Source organism: Chiloscyllium punctatum, chromosome 10, assembly GCF_047496795.1.
Source record: "Chiloscyllium punctatum isolate Juve2018m chromosome 10, sChiPun1.3, whole genome shotgun sequence".
NCBI lineage: Eukaryota > Metazoa > Chordata > Chondrichthyes > Orectolobiformes > Hemiscylliidae > Chiloscyllium > Chiloscyllium punctatum.
The window spans coordinates 118,303,028-118,322,704 of record NC_092748.1 but is presented as its reverse complement, the minus strand read 5'-3'; the positions used below and the strand labels follow the sequence as shown (position 1 = coordinate 118,322,704).

At 45.4% G+C, this 19,677-nt stretch overlaps 1 protein-coding gene and 1 non-coding gene across 2 annotated transcripts in view; both read left to right on the top strand.

Moving 5' to 3' along the window:
- The window catches only part of arpc2 (actin related protein 2/3 complex, subunit 2), a 43,231-nt gene extending 24,626 nt beyond the window's left edge, over positions 1-18,605 (top strand). The window contains exons 6-10 of the mRNA XM_072580042.1: positions 2,527-2,620; positions 3,500-3,626; positions 7,526-7,626; positions 9,760-9,860; positions 18,220-18,605. Of these exons, the coding sequence (XP_072436143.1) occupies positions 2,527-2,620; positions 3,500-3,626; positions 7,526-7,626; positions 9,760-9,860; positions 18,220-18,244 (448 nt within the window). The 3' untranslated portion in view covers positions 18,245-18,605. The remainder of the gene's footprint in view (positions 1-2,526; positions 2,621-3,499; positions 3,627-7,525; positions 7,627-9,759; positions 9,861-18,219) is intronic.
- Positions 17,747-17,860, top strand: LOC140482536 (small nucleolar RNA SNORD89). Its single transcript, XR_011961740.1, has one exon. It is a non-coding gene; the product is annotated as a small nucleolar RNA SNORD89 (small nucleolar RNA).
- Positions 18,606-19,677: the final 1,072 nt, after the last annotated feature.

Below are 19,677 nucleotides of genomic sequence, written 5' to 3'. Positions count from 1 at the left end.
TTGCTCCTGTATCTTTCCATAATCTCTTTACATGTGTATAGAAACAAACCCTTCAGTCCAACTAGTCCATGCCGACCAGATATCCCAACATAATCTAGTCTCATTTTCCAGCACTTGGCCCATATTCCTCTAAACCCTTCCTATTCATATACCCATCCAGATGCATGTTAAATGTTGCAATTGTACCAGCCTCCAGCACATCCTCTGGCAGCTCATTCCATACACGCACCACCTTCTGTGTGAAAAAGTTGCCCCTTCGATCCCTTTTATATCTATCCTCTCTCTCCCTAAACCTATGTCCTCTAGTTCTGGACTCTCCCACCCCAGGGAAAAGACCTTGTCTGTTTATCCTATCCATGCCCTTCAGATTTTATAAACCTCTGAGGTCACCCCTCAGCCTTCGACCCAGCATATTCAACCTCTCCCTATAGCTCAAATCCTCCAATCTTGGGAACATCCATGTAAATCTTTTCTGAACCCTTTCAAGTTTTGCGACATCCTTCCGAAAGGATGGAGACTAAAATTGCATGCAGTATTCCAAAAGTGGCCTAACCAGTGTCCTGTACAGCCACAGCATGACCTCCCAACTCCTATTCTTTGCTCTGACCAATAATGGACAGCATACCAAACGCCGCCTTCACTATCCTATCTACCTGCAACTCCACTTTCAAGGAGCTATGAACCTGCACTCCATGGTCTTTGTTCAGCAACACTCCCCCAGGTCCTTACCATTATGTATATAAGCCCTGCTCTGATATGCTTTCCCAAAGTGCAGCACCTCGCATTTATGGGTGGCATGGTGGCACACTGGTTAGCACTGCTGCCTCACGGCGCCAGAGACCCGGGTTCAATTCCTGCCTCAGGCGACTGTGTGGAGTTTGCACATTCTCCCCGTGTCTGCGTGGGTTTCCTCCGGGTGCACCGGTTTCCTCCCACAGTCCAAAAATGTGCAGATTAGGTGAATTGGCCATGCTAAAATTGCCTGTAGTGTTAGGTGAACGGGTAAATGTAGGGGAATGGGTCTGGCTGGGTTGCGCTTCGGCAGATTGGTGTGGACTTGTTAGGCCGAAGGGCCTGTTTCCACACTAAATAATCTAATATCTCAATCTAATCTAATTTAATATCTAAATTAAACTCCATCTGCTACTCCTCAGCCCATTGACCCATCTGATCAAGATCCTGTTGTAATCTGAGGTAACCTCCTTTGCTGTCCACTACAGTTTGAATTTTGGTGTCATCTGCAAATTTACTAACTATACCTCCTATGTTCATATTCATATTCAAATCATTTATGTAAATGACAAAAAGTTGAGGACCCAGCACCGATCCTTGTGGCACTCCACCAGTCACAGGTCTCCAGTCTGAAAAACAACCCTCCACTACCACCCTCTGTCTTCCACCAGTTCTGTATCCAAATGGCTAGTTCTCAGTGTTCCATGAGATCTAACCATTCTCCCATGGGGAGCTTTGTCGAACACCTTACTGAAATCCATATAAATCACACCCACCGCTCTGCTCTCGTCAATCCTCTGTTACTTTTTCAAAAAAACTCAATCAAGTTTGTGAGACATGATTTCCTATGCATAAAGCCATGTTGACTATCCCTAATTAGTCCTTGCCTTTCCAAATATGTGTAAATCCTGTCCCTCAGGATTTCCTCCAACAACTTGCCCACCACCGAGGTCAGGCTCACTGGTCTATAGTTCCCTGGCTTGTCCTTACCACCCTTCTTAAACAGTGGCACCACGTTAGCCAACCTCCAGTCTTCCGCACCTCACCTGTGACTATCGATGATACAAATATCTCCGCAAGGGGCCCAGCCATCACTTCCCTAGCTTCCCACAGAGTTCTCGGGTACACGTGATCAGGTCCGGGGGATTTATCTACCTTTATGCATTTCAAGTACTTCTGTCTCAAGCTCGCTGTTGGGAGGCCTGTAGTACAGCCCCAACATTGTTACCGCACCCCTCCTATTCCTGAGCTCTACCCATATTGCCTCACTGCTAGAGTCCTTCATAGTGCCCTCCTTCAGCACAGCTGTGATATTCTCTGACCAGTAATGCAACTTCTCCACCCCTTTTACCTCCCCCTCTATCCCACCTGAAGCATCAATATCCTGGGCTGTCTAGTTGCCAATCATGCCTTTCCCTCAACCAAGTCTCAGTAATAACAATAACATCTTAACATTTAGAAAATTATGCTTCATTGCAAACTCATGCAAGTTAAGGGTATAGGATTTCTGGCAAATTGGATCAGAGCAGATCCTGGGACGTTTGACCTGCAAGATTATAGGGTCACATGTGATTGTTGTTGGAGAGTTTTCATGGTGGCCCAGTATCTCTCTGGTTCTGTACACAAAGTTATAATATCTCCGACAGTACTCCTTCCCCAGCCAAACCCAGCTGCTCCTCTGTCATGGGACAATGTAATCACTTGGACCGTTCCTCTACCTGGTTGCACTTGTATATATTTCAATTCTGTGGGAAGTTGATCCTGTGATTGAGCTGTGATCCTGCTGACTTCCAGGTACGTGGAGGCGAAAAAGGATCGAGTGACCGTGGTGTTCAGCACAGTATTCAAGGATGACGACGATGTTGTGATTGGGAAGGTCTTCATGCAGGTAGGAGGAGTGGGTCATGACCGTTTGCCCTTGGCCACTGGGCTGTATCCCTGCCCCTCACTGCATGCTCTGTTCCTCACAGCATCCTCCCAAAATGACCTAACAATGTTCCCTGCGGATGTGACCAAGGCTCATCAGGGAGGCTTTGTTATGAACTCTCCCTTTGATTCAAGTCTTTGTGATCAAAGTTGCATTTTGTTTACTATGAAATGTTGTCTCTTTTGTCTCCCTTTTATTTGTGTGTTAGCTGACTGTAATTTAAACTCTTCAAACAACTGAGTGTCAGACTGGAAATAGGCCAGTGTCAGGGGCAGTGCACGCAGGTTTTTTCTTTTTTAATCCGGGCCAGGATGGGAGGGTTAATGCTGGTGTCACTTCAGCAGATCCCTCTGTTGTCCCTGTGCTTTATTGATCTGTTGTTGCACATTTACAGGTGGTTACAGCAATGTCGTTGGAACACATTGGGGAAGGAGCATGGATTTGGGGTGGTAGTGGGTGGTGGTGTGAGAGGACCGTACATGTAGAACAGTCTGAGTAGAGTGGGTGTTGTACTGTAGCATGTCAGGACTAAATAACCTTCCGTTAGCTAGGGCTTGTAGTGCCAGGGAAATACTCCAACTCCTGGAGAATGGAGTTTCAATGACTAGTCTCCAACCCTGGTCTGGGTGCCCTGTGTGGTAACCCCCTTGAGTCAGAGGCATGTGTTTTAAATGAACACAATCATTTCAAATCTTGATGGAAAAACACTGTTCAGCTGGTGAAAGATCTTAGGGTAACTACATCTCCCCTTGTGCCAGTCAGTTGAAGAATATAGAGCCCAGGATACAGCCATGTTGTAAGCATTGCTGATATATTTTTTCATTTCTACAATTACCTCAGGAGTTCAAAGAGGGTCGGAGAGCCAGTCACACAGCTCCGCAGGTGTTGTTCAGTCACAGAGAGCCGCCTCTGGAGCTAAAGGATACTGACGCAGCAGTGGGTGACAACATTGGCTACATCACTTTCGGTAAGTTCTCTCCTCACCACCAGTGTATGAATTTATCCTTGGCGTGAACGGAGATTGAGAATCTGCCATGTTCAGCTTGAGAAAGTTCGACCTTGACGTTTTATGCAGCAATTGAAAAACGTTAATCTAAGATTATAAGCAATTATTGAATACAAATGTAATTAAAATGTAGGATTTTTTTAACAATTTCTTTTTCAGGGCTCCCCAGCTTTGGATTTGTCAGGCAGGAATCCCTCAGCAGCAGCAGTCACATCACCCACTGTTAGGTTTCCTTGTGAGCAGAGATATTGGGTCATGTTCCCAGCTGATTAGGGAGCGGGACAGTAACTTTAACCAAGAGTTTAGGAAGGGCCTTCATGGAGTTAATGGAGCATAAAGGATGGTAACCTGAATGAAGGTCTCTCCATATGTTAAACACTTCCAGGACCAGTCCAGCACAGGGTTAAATATAAAGTCATGTTCTGTACACACACTCTATCAAACACTCTCAGGATATGTACACACAGGTGTAGATACAGAGTAAGCCTTGCTCTATGCTTTTCCCAGGGCAGGGACAGCATGGGTTTAGATAGAGTAAAGCTTCCCTCTGCACTGTCTCCATCAAACCTTTGTAAGACAGGTGTATTGCACAGGATGAGATACAGAATAAATGCCGCCCTACATTGTTCCCATCAAACTTTCCCAGGTCAGTGACAGCACAGACTTAGAGTAAAACTCCCATTACACTGTTCCCATCAAATAAATCGAGGACAGGTAAAGCCCTGCTAGTTAACGTGTCGAAGTGTTACAGTTTGATCTGTTGAATTGCTCGTGTTCTCAGTTAGCCGTTCCATCTAACGTTAAAACTTACTAATGGACTTGAGCAGAATGGCACAGGCCCTTTACCACCTCTTCCACTTTTGAAATGAGCCATGTAGAGCCCTTGGTATTTAGTGCCTCCTGATGGAGCTACATGTCGGAGTGTCCCTGCTGCCATGTTTCTGATGCCGCCCTCTCTATCCATCCCAAATCTCTATCCAGCTTGTTCCCTATCATGGGACTTTACAAATGTTAAATGTGAGATCATAAGATACAGGCAAAGTCTCTCATTCAATGAGATCACGTCCAATCTGGAAATCCTCAACTCCACTTAGCTGTTTTATTCCCATAACCCTTAATTACTTTCTGTTTAAAAATCCATCTATCTCAGCCTTTAATATATTTAGTAATCCAGCCTCAACATCCCTCCCATAAGAGGAAGTAACTGTTTTGTATCTACCCCATCAAGTCCCCTAAGAATCTTGTAAGCTTCCATAAGATTGCCTTTTAAATTCTATATTCCAATAGGTACAAGCCCAGCCTAATCAACCTCTCATGACACAATCCCTCTGTATCTGGTATCAGCTATGTGAATTTTCTCTGGACTGCCTCCAATGCCAACCTTTCCTTGGATTTTAGCGACTGCTGGACATGCACATGGATAGCAGTGAATTGAGGGCTGCGTGGGTTAAATTATTATATTTTACATTAGGATTAAACCTCGGCACAACATCATGGGCCAAAGGACCTGTTCTGTGCTGTACTTTTTCTATGTTCTGTGTTCTAACCCTAATAAGTGTGAGGTGATGTACTTTGGAAGAAGAAGAAGCACGATGAAGAGGTATTTAAAGAATGGCAGGAAACTGGGTAGCTTAGAGAACTGTGTAAAACTCTTCACAGTATTCCAGCTATAGTCTGTCTAGTACCACACAATGTCTAAGGAAAACCTCCCAACTTTTACGCTTTATCCTCTTTGAAACAAGTAGGTGTTGGACCACATTTTCTGTTCCTTCATGTTTACTTCTCATGAATTGAGAATGTTAAAATAGAAGTTGTATGTACAACTTGCAAAGTATTACTGTTCTAACCTGATGTAGTAAAGTTTATTATCATTTTTTCAAATCTGTTAAATCTTGTGATTTTATTCTCTGTACGAAACTAGAATCTCACACTTGCTCACTTCTTTAAAGGAGCAAATGCCCACTTGGAAAGACCCGGGTTAATTAGGGATAGTCAGCATGGCTTTCAGAGGGAGGTCATGTCTAACATAGTTATACAATTTGTTAGAATTTTTTTTAAATGTGATCAAATGTGTAGATGAGGGAAGTTCAGTTGATGTAGTTTATATGGATTTTAGCAAAACGTCTGGCAAGGTCCCATGTAGGAGACTGATTGATTGCGAATGTTAAAGAATATAGATTTGAGGGAAACTTGATGAGATGGATCAGGAAGTGGCTTAATAGGACACAAGGCTGTTTGAGTGACTGGAGGCTGGTGTCCAGTAGTGTACCATAAGGATCAGTACTGGGACCTTTTTATTGTTATGTACATAAATGATTTGGATGGAAATGTGGGGAGAATGTTAAACAACTTTGCAGATTAGTATCATTTATAGCAAGGAAGATGGTTACAGGAAGATATAGATTGTTCAGATGGTCAAACCATTGGCAAATAGTATACAAGATAATGAGTGGAATGGATAGAGTCAATAGCCAGAGACTTTTCCCCAGGACAGTACTGACTGGTACGAGGGGTCATAGTTTAAAGATATTAGGAAGGTATAAAGGAGACATCAGAGGTAGGTTCTTTATGCAGAGAGTTGTGAATGCATGGAATGCGTTTCCAGTGGTGGTGGTGGAAGCAGCGTCATTGGGGGCATTTTAGCGACTGCTGGACATTCACATGGATAGCAGTGAATTGAGGGCTGCGTAGGTTAAGTTATTATATTTTACATTAGGATTAAACCTCGGCACAACATCATGGGCCAAAGGACCTGTTCTGTGCTGTACATTTTCTATGTTCTGTGTTCTAACCCTAATAAGTGTGAGGTGATGTACTTTGGAAGAAGAAGCAGCACGATGAAGAGGTATTTAATGAATGGCAGGAAACTGGGTAGCTTAGAGAAACAGAGGGGTCTTGGGGTAATTATTCACAAATCCCTGAAGTTAGCAGAGCATGTGAATGCGATAGTTAAGGCATGTGGGACAATTGCTTTCATCAGTCATGGCAAGGAGTTAATGTTGGAATTGTACAGCGTGTTGGTTAGGCCACAGCTGGAGTACTGTGTGTAGTTCTAGACACGACTGGATGGATGTGATAGCACTAGAGGGAGTACTGAGGAGGTTCATCAGGATGTTGCCTGGGATGGACAAATGGAGCTATAAGAAGAGACAAGATCAGCTTGGGTTGTTTTCTTTAGAGCTGAAAATGTGTTGCTGGAAAAGCACAGCAGGTCAGGCAGCATCCAAGGAGCAGGCGAATCAACGTTTTGGGCATGAGCCCTTCTTTAGAGCAGAGAAGACTGAGGGGGACATGATTTGAGGTGCATAAGATTGAGGAGTGTGGACAGGGTGAATAGAGAGTAGCTGTTCCCCTTGGCTGAGGGGTCAATCCTGAGAAGACACAGTTTTATGGTAAGGACCATGAGATTCAGAGAGGATTTGGAAAAACCATATTCACTCAGCAAGTGGTGGGAATCTGGAATGGACTGTCTGGGAAGGTAATGGAGGCTATAAACCTTACAAACTTTAAAAAAAATTTGGATGAGTACTTGAACTATCACGACATTCAAGGATATGTGATAAGTGCAGGAGATTGGGATTAATCCACTTTTGTGGTAGTTATTGTCAGTGCAGACTCAATGGGCTGAAGGGCCTTTTCTGTGCTGTGTGAACTTGTGAATCTATCTGTTATTAGTCGCTAGCCTGGTACATGTCAGAAATCCCATAATTGCTTTATGCAATTTCTCGAGCTTTGTAATGCTGCTCCCTTTTGGGAATCTGGGCTATCTCAGTTAAAGTGTGTGGTGGAGAGGACTACGACTGGGAGTTGTGCTCTGTGTTGTCTCCATTCTGCTGACCAGTTTTATTTCTATTTGCCAGTGCTGTTCCCTCGACACACCAGTCCGAACACTCGTGACAATACCATCAACCTGATCCACACCTTCAGGGATTATCTGCACTACCACATCAAGTGTTCCAAGGTGAGGAGACAAATAGAGCATCAGTATCCAGTGTTTCAACAGTGGGAATAAACAGTCTGTACAGATGGAAGAGGAGGTGCTTTGCTTGTATTGATGATCAATTTCAGCTATAACCAGTGCTGCTTCCCTATACAAGACCACTGGGATGCTGTCGGTTGTATGCGGTCAAAGTCGAGCACTGGGGCTAACTGGATTACGTTTTTTTTACAGAACTGTTATAATAAAATACTACAGTGCTAGAGATCTGAAATAAAAACAAAAGTATTGGAGAAACTCAGCAGATCAAGCAGCATCTGCGGAGAGAAGAGCAAAGTTAATGTTTTGAGTCCAGTGTAATTGTATTGTTTCTCCAGTAATTTCTGCTTTTGAGGCTGTGGTCTCTTGTGCTAAGATTCTATAAAATGCTCTGACCATGTTTTTTTGTATTTTGGGGAAGTGGTTCTTCAGTGTTAAATTATACTGTTAAGATCAAGGCTGAAGGGGTAATCTGACATGAGTCACTTTTTATATTAAAAAAAAATCCTGGCCATTAGGACTATTCCTCAAGGCAAAACGTTAAAGCATAGAATGTTTTGAAGTGATTAACTGTGCAAGAGTAAGCCACTAATCTCACTGTTGTTTCTGGGGTCTTGGCGGTCATTATAATATTGACATGTTCTTCCAATCACTCTGGGTTTCACCCAGAGCTGAACAAGATGGTTCCCTGTTTCCCCAGAGTGCACTCCGTCCATCCCCTGTTCAAACAGGCCCAGTTGTTGTCTACACTAGACAAGCAGTTCTTCCTTCTTGGAAAGCCTTGATTTTGAAAAAATAACTTCAGTGCCCACATTAACCTTTCAATAATTTTTTTTCCAACAAGAAATCAACCAGGGATTTCCACAAAACTTGAAATAAGTTGATTCACCTCCAATCCTGAAGTATGAAGCATTGATATAAGTGTGCTGGTGCCACACCAAGTGATTACTCTCAGCATGCTGACCTGAATGATGAACCTAAACCAGTTGCAAGACACTGAAGCTCAGTATTGTTATCTGCCACCTTGTCTTGTTTAGGAAGAGTATATTGACAACTGTCCCTTTCATCAGTCACGAGTTCAGAAAGAGCTTTTATCTGACGTTTATCTCGACTGTGACTCGTTCTGGTCCCAGCAGATAGTAATGTTGGACAAGCCAAATTCCATAAGGAGACGAGGCTTTACATTGCCCATGCCTAGTTTTCCTGGTGAAGGTGGTGGTCAGCTGCTTTTTGAACCATGATATAGTCCGCATGCTGTAAATAGATCCACAATGCTGTTGGGAAGGGAATTCCAAGATTTTGACCCAACAACAGTGAAAAAACAGTGATGTATTTCCAAATCAGGGTAGTGATGATTTGGAGGGGAACTTGCAGGACATGCATCTGCTGCCCTTGTTCTCCAAGATGAAAGTGATCATTGGTTTATTAGGAACTGATGGTGTGACTGTCAGACTGTGGCTCAACTAGGCTGAGAGCCAGCTTTCCCAGTTATAAAGCTAGCCCCCAGATGTTGGTAGGAAGGATTTGGCAGCATCAACAGAGCTGAATTTGTGATCATTGTTTTTGGTGTCTAGGTCATTGTGTGGTGGCCTGCCCAGTCTCAGTCCTATTTTGAGACTTTGATTTAGCAGTTTGATGCAACTGACCAGCCCAAAGAAAGTTGGGAGGTCTTGGCAAAATGATCTGTGGGTTACTAACCCAGTGATAATATGAAGGTTTATACTCCATCACAACAGATGGTGGAAGTTGAATTCAATAAAAATCTGGAATTGAAAGTAAGGATAGCAGTTTTCCTTTCGCAAGGGCATTGATTGACAATGGCTTCATGGTCAATTCCAGATTTTCATTGAATTTAACATCCATTATCTGCTGTAGAGGGATTTGAACCTTAGTCCTTGAGTTACTAGCCCAGCGATAACATCGCTATGCCAACACCTGCCAACTTTCTTTGTCACATCTGCAGGCTGCTCCACCTCTCCCTCCCAAAAATAGCCTGCAATGGACAATCCTACAGGGGATCCATTACTCTTCTAAAACCTGGTGAATAGTCTATATTCCTGAGGTTCTGCATTGGACTGGTTTGAGGGGGAATCTCTTGTGTCTTTCTATTGTTCGCAGGCTTATATCCACACTCGTATGAGGGCCAAGACCTCTGACTTCCTGAAAGTGCTGAACCGTGCGCGGCCAGAAACTGAGAAGAAGGAGATGAAGACAATGTCGTGAGTACCAGGCAGGAGGGTGGGGCTGAGTAATTATTGCTTATCATCTGTCTGGTTCACTGGGTCAGGGAAAATGAGCATGAAGCAGTGCACTGTCCCTGAGCTGCTTGTCTCTGCTGTTGGAGCAAACCACGCTGCTATAAGGATCGCACTGCTGTCAAGTGAGGTCCAAACAGATCTCGTATGTAGAAAGCAGCAGAGCCTGCAGGGAGGGTGGGGGAGAGGAGCAATGTCCTGTGGAAGAGTTATCTGAAGGGCAGGCCTTTGTGCAGGAGCAGCATCAACCGAACTGTACTACTACAGTTTTGTGCTTCAAATGGCATATTGATGTCTCACATTTACTTTCGAGTGGAAAAAATGTGTGTTTTGCAAATAGCATTGAATAACTTTCCTATGATTAATAATTGGATTTATGATATGCCACTGTAACCTGAGAAAGAATTCAGAACATTCAGAACCCTGTGGTGAATTTCTTCTACTTTTTAATTCAATGGGAATTATTGGAATTTGTCCCCTTTTGAAGGGGAGGGGGTTGGAATTAAGCCGCTTAATTGCTGGTACAGAAACAGGAATGCAGCCACAGGGCAAGAGCTGGGAAAATTCGATCTTTCATTTCTGGACCTACTCAGTTGGAGTCAGTTAATCCAAGCACTAGAGACTGTCTGAGAGTTACTAGGGTGAAGGAGGAATGGGGTAATAAATCTCCAAAGGTCCCTGAATCTTGTTTCTGTTCAGTAGCCATTCCCCGCTAGAAATGTTTGAAGATGAAAAACAGCTTTGAACATAACTGAAATAAAAGTAATGCTGGAGAAACTTAGCATCTGTCAAGAAACAGAAAAACCAGGTTAATGGTTTAGAGTCCAACATGACTCTTCTGTAGAAGAGTGATCTGTAGTAGGTTTCCAAAGTGAATCTTATAGAATAAGATATTATTTCAGTCCTGCCCCACATGACCCAGCAGAATGCAGGGAATCAGTGCAATGGGAGCAGGCAGGAAGCCTGTGTGAGAGGCTCGCTGCCCATTGCCTTCAGTCAGTGGCAAAAGACTTCACTAAGAACTCGATCAAGTTATGATTGTACCTGATGTGCTGAAAGACAGGATCCTAACAGCTCAGTCTATCTGCTATGGCTTTGCTGAGTTGGCCAGAGGGGTAATATGACTCGACCAGTTTCCTTGTCTGCTGTATGTTCCTTGCTGTCCCTCCTGTTGCTACATTTTAGAATTTTCCATCTGCTTTGCATCCCATACATTTGTGCCTGAAAACTTTTATAATGAAAGATTATTTTTGTGTATAATTTGAATTCTGTTTTGCATACCCCACTCTGTTAAAATGAATTGTCGTCTGCCTCTGCTTGGTATCTGCATTGCCTTTTAAAATGCTTTACACCTTTTCACACTTTAACTATCCAGTGAACTTCCATGTTATATTTTAGCAAATTAAAACCAATAACCAGGCAATTTACAGTAAAAGCAAGTATGCTGAGATATTTGATTTCTCCTCACTGTCGAACCTGACCCCACTCTTCCTGTACCCGTGTTTGACAGCGAGACCTGTCCCCACCAGTACATGTAACAGTGACAGATCTAACCCCAATACTGTACCCCAGTGTTACAGTGACAGACCTGTTCCCTTCACTACCATACTGTACTCCCATTATTAGTGACAGATCTAACCCCAACATTGTACCCCAGTGTTATACAGCGACAGACCTGTCCCCATCACTACCATACTGTGCCCCAGTGTTACACCGTGAAGGATCTGACCCCACTAGTACTGTACTGCACCCTGGTGCAACACTGTGACAGACCTGTCCCCACCAGTATTCTACCTCTGGGTGAAACGGGCCATTACTGGATCTACCTATATTGTCAGTGACAGTCAGCATATGTACGCTTTGCATGTAGCTCTGCCTGTTGCATGTTGCTTTGTGTTATTGTGCTTTTTTGTATTTCTCCCTTCCTTCAGGTATTTCCATGGCAGACTCTACTCTGGCTTTATGCGGCAGAGTGCTTTTGGGGATAGTCCAGTAGCTACAGTGCCTAGAGAGTGGACAGACAGTGCAGTGCAATCCAGGACTGTCAGGTCTTCTGATAGATATACGCGTGAGTGATACAGGGAGGGCAACTGACCACGTTACTCAAGTGGAGGCATCCAATTTGCAATATGCTCACATAGTTTCACCACAAGCTGACTTCACCCAGTCTCATGGAAATTAGTAGTTAAAGTAAAGCACCCCGCCTATACAGAACCAGAGATCACAGCCCTGTTTAATGCTTCAAGGTCTTCAGTCCAGGTTCAATCCTTGCTTTCTGCTGAATCTTGCAGCAGTTGTGCTATCGTATAGTTTTCATTGATGAAGAAACGAAGGACCGCTTTGCTCCCTACTGGCTAAGAGCAGGGTAGTGGGTACACCTGAGCAGATTGACTCCTTGGGTTAGGTTCCAGGCAGAGGGAACTTGTGACCAGAGGAGTCAGAAATCTGGGGAGAGGTGGGAAAGAACCAAGTGAACTTTTTTTAAATTTGTGGAATATGGGCATCACTGGCTGGGCTGGCACTTAATGCCTCATAATGAGTGCTATTAAGAGTCAGCCACTCTCTTATGGAGGAGGTGGGTACAGCAGATGCTGGAGATCGGAGTGAAGATTAGTGTGGTCCTGGAAAAGCACAGCAGATCAGGCAGCATCCAAGGAGCAGGAAAAATCGACATATCAGGCAAAAGCCCTTCATGCCTGAAATGTCGATTTTATTTTTTTTTCCTGCTCTGTGCATTATGATAATGCAGAATCTAAACTTTTGCAAATCAATAAATGTCAGCAGACATTCACTTGATTCTGGATTAGTGGTGCTGGAAGAGCACAGCAGTTCAGGCAGCATCCAAGTAGCTTCGAAATCGACATTTCGGGCAAAAGCCCTTCATCAGGAATAAAGGCAGTGAGCCTGAAGCGTGGAGAGGAGGGTGGGGGTGGGGAGAGAGTAGCATAGAGTACAATAGGTGAGTGGGGGAGGGGATGAAGGTGATAGGTCAGGGAGGAGAGGGTGGAGTGGATAGGTGGAAAAGGAGATAGGCAGGTAGGACAAGTCATGGGGGCAGTGCTGAGCTGGAAGTTTAGAACTAGGGTGAGGTGGGGGGAAGGGGAAATGAGGAAACTGTTGAAGTCCACATTGATGCCCTGGGGTTGAAGTGTTCCGAGGTGGAAGATGAGGCGTTCTTCCTCCAGGCGTCTGGTGGTGAGGGAGCGGCGGTGAAGGAGGCCCAGGACCTCCATGTCCTCGGCAGAGTGGGAGGGGGAGTTGAAATGTTGGGCCACGGGGCGGTGTGGTTGATTGGTGCGGGTGTCCTGGAGAGGTTCCCTAAAGCGCTCTGCTAGGAGGAGCCCAGTCTCCCCAATGTAGAGGAGACCGCATCGGGAGCAACAGATACAATAAATGATATTAGTGGATGTGCAAGTAAAACTTTGGATGTGGAAGGCTCCTTTAGGGCCTTGGATAGAGGTGAGGGAGGAGGTGTGGGCGCAGGTTTTACAGTTCCTGCGGTGGCAGGGGAAAGTGCCAAGATTGGAGGGTGGGTTGTAGGGGGGCGTGGACCTGACCAGGTAGTTGTGGAGGGAACGGTCTTTGCGGAAGGCGGAAAGGGGTGGGGAGGGAAATATATCCCTGGTGGTGGTGGGGTCTGTTTGGAGGTTGCGGAAATGTCGGCGGATGATTTGGTTTATGCGAAGGTTGGTAGGGTGGAAGGTGAGCACCAGGGGCATTCTGTCCTTGTTACGGTTGGAGGGGTGGGGTCTGAGGGCGGAGGTGCGGGATGTGGACGAGATGCATTGGAGGGCATCTTTAACCACGTGGGAAGGGAAATTGCGGTCTCTAAAGAAGGAGGCCACTTGAGTCAACGCATTGCTTGACTTGTCATTTTCAACACAATTGTTTTCAATCTATAAATGATTTAAACGCATTGCAAGATTACATAACTGGGTTAATGGTGCTAGAAGAGCACAGCAGTTCAGGCAGCATCCGAGTCGCTTCGAAATCAAGATTACATAACTGTTTAAACATTGAGTTCAAATATATTAAATTTAAGACTAAGTGCTTGTCTTAATATTAGACTTCTGGATTAGTGTTTAATTGAAAGCCAAGCCTCATTCCTACACTGTTTCCGTTTGTGGTCCACTATTTTAAGTAATACATGGAAAATTGGTGATTTAAGCATTTTGCCATTTTGTGAATTGGTAGTAAGGACCTGAGCACCTTGCCCAATTTCTCTAGCAACTATTGGCTTAAGCCAGGAGAAAGTGAGGACTACAGATGCTGGAGTACCAGAGTTGAAAAATGTAGTGCTGGAAAAACAGTAGGCCAGGCAGCATCCGAGGAGCAGGAGAATCGATGTTTCGGGCATAAGCCCTTCTTCAGGAATGAGGCTGGTGTGCCTCGCGGGTTGAGATAAAAGGTAGGGGGGAGGGAATTTGGGGGAGGGGCGCTGGGAATACGATAGGTGGAAGGAGGTGAGGGGGTGGGGGCAGAGAGGTCAGGAAGAAGATTGCAGGTCAAGAGGGCGGTGCTGAATCCGGGGGTTGGGACTGAGATAAGGTGGGGGGAGGGGAAATGAGGAAGCTGGAGAAATCTACATTCATCCCGTGTGGTTGGAGGGTTCCTAGGCGGAAGATGAGGCACTCTTCCTCCAGGCGTCGTGTGGCCAGGGTCTGGCGATGGAGGTGGCCAAGGACCTGCATGTCATTGGTGGAGTGGGAGGGGGAGTTAAAGTGTTCAGCCATGGGGCGGTTGGGTTGGTTGGTCCGGGTGTCCCAGAGGTGTTCCCTGAAATATTCCGCAAGTAGGCGGCCTGTCTCCCCAATGCAGAGGAGACCACATCGAGTGCAGTGAATACAGTAAATGATGTGTGTGAAGGTGCAGGTGAATTTGCGACGGATATGGAAGGATCCCTTGGGGCCTTGGAGGGAAGTGAGGGGGAAGGTGTGGGCGCAAGTTTTGCATTTCTTGCAGTTGCAGGGGAAGGTGCCGGGAGTGGAGGTTGGGTTGGTGGTGGGTGCGGACCTGACTAGGGAGTCGCGGAGGGAGTGGTCTCTCCTGAATGCTGATAGGGGAGGGGAGGGAAATATATCCCTGGTGGTGGGGTCTGTCTGGAGGCGGCAGAAATGACGGAGGACGATACAATGTTATATGGAGGTTGGTGGGGTGGTAGGTGAGGACCAGTGGGGTTCTGTCATAGTGGCGATTGGAGGGGCGGGGTTCAAGGGCGGAGGAGCGGGAAGTGGAGGAGATGTGGTAGAAAGCATCGTCGACCACGTCTGAGGGGAAATTGCGGTCTTTGAAGGAGGCCATTTGAGTTTGGTAGTGGAATTGGTCCTCTTGAGAGCAGATGCGGCAGAGGCGGAGGAATTGGGAATATGGGATGGCATTTTTACGGGGGGCAGGTTGGGAGGAGGTATAATCTAGGTAGCTGTGGGAATTGGTCGGTTTGTAGTAAATGTCTGTGTTGATTCGGTCACCCAAGATAGAAATGGAGAGGTCTGGGAAGGGGTCTGAGACAGTCCAGGTAAATTTGAGGTCGGGGTGGAAGGTGTTAGTAAAGTGGATGAACTGTTCAACCTCCTCGTGGGAGCACAAGGTAGCGCCAATGCAATCATCGATGTAGCGGAGGAAAAGTTGGGGGGTGGTGCCAGTGTAGCTGCGGAAGATGGACTGTTCCACATATCCTACGAAGAGGCAGGCATAGCTGGGGCCCATGCGGGTGCCCATGGCTACTCCTTTGGTTTGGAGGAAGTGGGAGGATTGGAAGGAGAAGTTCGGAGTGAGGACCAGTTCAGTCAGTCGAAGGAGGGTGTCAGTGGAAGGGTACTGGTTGGGTCGGCAGGAGAGAAAGAAGCGGAGGGCTTTGAGGCCTTCGTGATGGGGATGGAATTGTTACAGGGACTGGATGTCCATGGTGAAGATAAGGCGTTGGGGGCCGGGGACACGAAAATCATGGAGGTGGTGGAGGGTGTGGGTGGTGTCCCGAACGTAGGTGGGGAGTTCTTGGACTAAGGGGGACAGGACCGTGTCGAGGTATGCAGAGATGAGTTCGGTGGGGCAGGAGCAGGCTGAGGCAATGGGTCGGCCGGGGCAGTCAGGTTTGTGGATTTTGGGCAGGAGGTAGAAACGGGCGGTGAGGGGTTGTGGGACTGAGGTTGGAGGCAGTGGATGGGAGATCTCCTGAGGTGATAAGGTTATGGATGGTCTGGGAGATGATGGTTTGGTGGTGGGAGGTGGGGTCATGGTCAAGGGGGCAGTAGGAGGAGGTGTCTGCGAATTGGCATCTAGCTTCAGCAGTGTAAAGATCAGTGCGCCAAACTACCACTGCGCCTCCCTTGTCTGCTGGTTTGATGGTGAGGTTGGGGTTGGAGTGGAGGGTTGCGTGTTGAGGGTGGGAGGTTGGAGTGGGAAGGGGGAGGAGAGGGGCTTAAGCCACTCAACCATGTACTGTACTTGATGGTGGTCTAAACTTTGGACTGGATTGGGAAAGCTGATTGGGACAATAAATCAGTAAATGAAGATTGAATCTGAATTGCTAACTTTTTGAAGCATAGAGGTTGGTGACACAATACTTCACGGGTTTGTGCAATCAGATATAAAGTTTACTATCCAGAAAACTAAAATAGCTTAAAATATTGATCTTGTACACATTTTCAAAATCAACATGAAGCAAAAGTGAATTAACAAGCAAACTGTGGTTAAATAGAATGACCCACACATTGGACATACATGGAATAGTGTAAGTTAGATGGGCTTCAGATTGGTATGACAAGTCGGTGCAACCCCTGTACTGTGTTGTAATGTTCTATCTTCTATGCTCAGATGCTGCCTGACCTGCTGTGCTTTTCCAGCACCCCTCTAATCTTCACCCTTTTAATGGAGTCACTTGTAGGCTAGACCATGGAAATTTGCCAAATTGCATTCCTGAACCAGACGATGATTACAACAATGGACAGTGGTTATGCGTCACCTGAGGCTAGATTTTTCTTGCAAATTCATTACTGGATTCTAATTTCACCATCAGCCATGGTCACATTTGAACCTGTATCCTCAGCACCTTGGTCTGAAGCCCTGGGTTACCAGCCCAATGACGTTACCACAATGTCCCCTCTTCCCCTCAGATGGAGAATGCTCAAAGTTCAGTGCTTCAGTCCACTGGCTGAAACTAAAATTAAACCTCAGCTTGGTTTCTCAATGTTGGAGTAGAAAAGCTTGAGGTTTTCTGACTTCGTAGTTGCTGTGTAAGGCAGAAGGAGTAAGCGAGGATATTAAACAATTATTTTAAAATGCCTGTTGAATTAAGGTTACTACAGCCCCAGACAGACAAATGGATCAAGTGCTATGGTCCAAGTGTTCCATGTTCCCAAGTTTATCTCTGTTTTAAATGGGCAACCCTCTACTTTAAACAGTCGCCCCTAGTTGTAGATTCTCCCACCAGAGGAGCCATCCTTTTCACATCCACCCAGTCAAGTCCTCCCGGGATCTTACATGTTTCAATTCAGTCACCTCTAACTCTTCGAAACTCCATAGGATACAGACCCAGTCTGTCCAGTCTTTTCTCACAAGGCATTCCAAGGATCGGTAAAACATCTCTGCTGAGCTTGGTGATGCCCTCCAATGTGTTCACTTTCCACAGTGTGGGAAGACGCTCCATTCCCGAACACAGTGAGCAGTCTCCCCATGCCCACTCCAGGGAATTTGTTTCTGAGAAGAACTTTATTGAACCCACCAAACTTCGCAGAGTACCATGTTCATTTACTTCTTCAGTTACACCGTATTTTCTATGCCTCTGGTTATTGGAATACTGGGATGTGTTGGGAACTGGCTGCCAGCTGTCTGGATTGTGCTGTGAGGACGTGCCGGAGGGATGATGACAGTGAAAGGCCGAATTGCAGTGTTTTCACCAGCAGTTTGTTCTCGGTGTGCAGCACGATGACAAAACTCCTTGAAGCGACCATTAGTCTGACCTCCCATACAGCACTGACACCCTGTGCAGCTTGGAAACAAGGGGGACCGTGGGTAAAACCAGACTGGTCTGCACACATACGCAACATGGGTGCTGGGGAAAAAATAAGCACTACCGCAGTTTGGCGGTTTTGCGGGGGGGGGGGGGGTAAAAAGAGGGACAAAAAAATTTTAAGAGGTTATGTTCACTCTGAGAGCTGGTTCTGAGGGAGCTGGAGCAGTGTGTGTGTAAGGACTCTCAAAAAAATTTTAAAAATGAAAAAACCAGACTGGTGAGGGATAAGTGGACTAAGCTGGGGAGGGCTGGAGGTTGTGTGGAAGAAGCAGTTATCTTGAATTGTTTCTGATTGTCGTCTTCTGCCCACAGGGGGAAGACATTTTCAGCCCGATAATAAATCTTTGGGCCGATGAGCCTGAAGCTGATACTCTCGCAGATCTCCAGCATGGGGTCAGAGGGAGCCCTTTGGAGGGCAAACCGGGAATAATTTCTTCTTCTTCTGATTATGGGAGCTGGTTCCCAGCTGAGCTTTGCTTGCAGTTAACTCCTGTCGTTTTTGTGGTGCCTAAGCAGACTCATGATTAAGAAATTTTTCCATCTTTCAGCTACTTCTCTTCCCCCTATCCATTAATGTTATGCTGTTGCTTCCCATGGCCATTAACACTGAATACAGGATCTGACTCAGCAGGGATGGTGCGACTGCAAAGTGGCAGAAATTGTATGCACTTCCAAAACAATAAATCTTTTATATGTCACAGCTGCCTCTGATTTTGTTGTGTATTGTGTATGCATTTGGGTTTTGTACAGGTGAGCAACATTACGGCTGAAATGATTAAACTCTTCAGTTCAGTCTCCAAAATATCTCTATCAGATTTTCGCGGGTTTACTCTTTTTAAACTCCAGCAGATCCAAGCCAAGCCTGTAAAACTGTTCCTCGTTAGATAGCCCACTCATTCGAGGAATTAGTCTGATAAACCTTCCCTGAACTGTTTCCAACACATTAACATCCTTCTTTCAATAAGGAGCCCAATACTGTATTTAAAAAAAACAAAACTGTAGATGCTGAAAATCTAAATAAAAACAGGAATTGTCTGAAAAGTTCAGGTCTGGTAGCATCTGTGGAGAGAAATCAGTTAATTGCTTCATGTCAGATGACCGTTCAGCTCTGTGGAAGAGTCACTGCATCCAAGATGTTAACTTTGATTTCTGTCCATAGGTGCTGCCCAATACTGTATGCAGTGCTCCAATTGTGGTCCTCACCAGAGTAACTGAAGTACCAAGAGTCCATTCTGTCATTTAATATGATCAGATGATCTCATCTCAGCCTGAAGCCCACTTTCCTGCCCCCTCTCCATAGCCCCTCAACCCATTACTAATTAAAAATCTGTCTATCTGTCAAATTTACTCCAGGTCCAAGTATCCACCACAGTCTGGGGAGTGAATTCCAGATTCCATGACTCTTTGAGAGATGTAATTCCTCCCTATCTGTTTTAAATCTGCTACACTTATCCTAAAGAATTGACATTTTGTTCTTGATTCAGCCACAAGGTGAAACATTTGCTCTACATCCACTTTTTCAATCCTGTATACCTCATAAAGATCTCTTCTCATTTTTCTGAAGCTAGTGAGTACAGACCTAAAGTTTTCAACCTCTCTTCATATCTTAAAAAAAGCCTTTCACCTCCTGGGATGAACCTGGCCAATCTTCTCTGAGCTGCCTCCAATGCACTGGTATCCTTACTCAAAGATTTCACCCAAAGGTTTGCAACAATTCTCCCATTTTTTTTCATATGGCAGTTTTCTTGCCTAAAGGATGTTAGTGAGCTG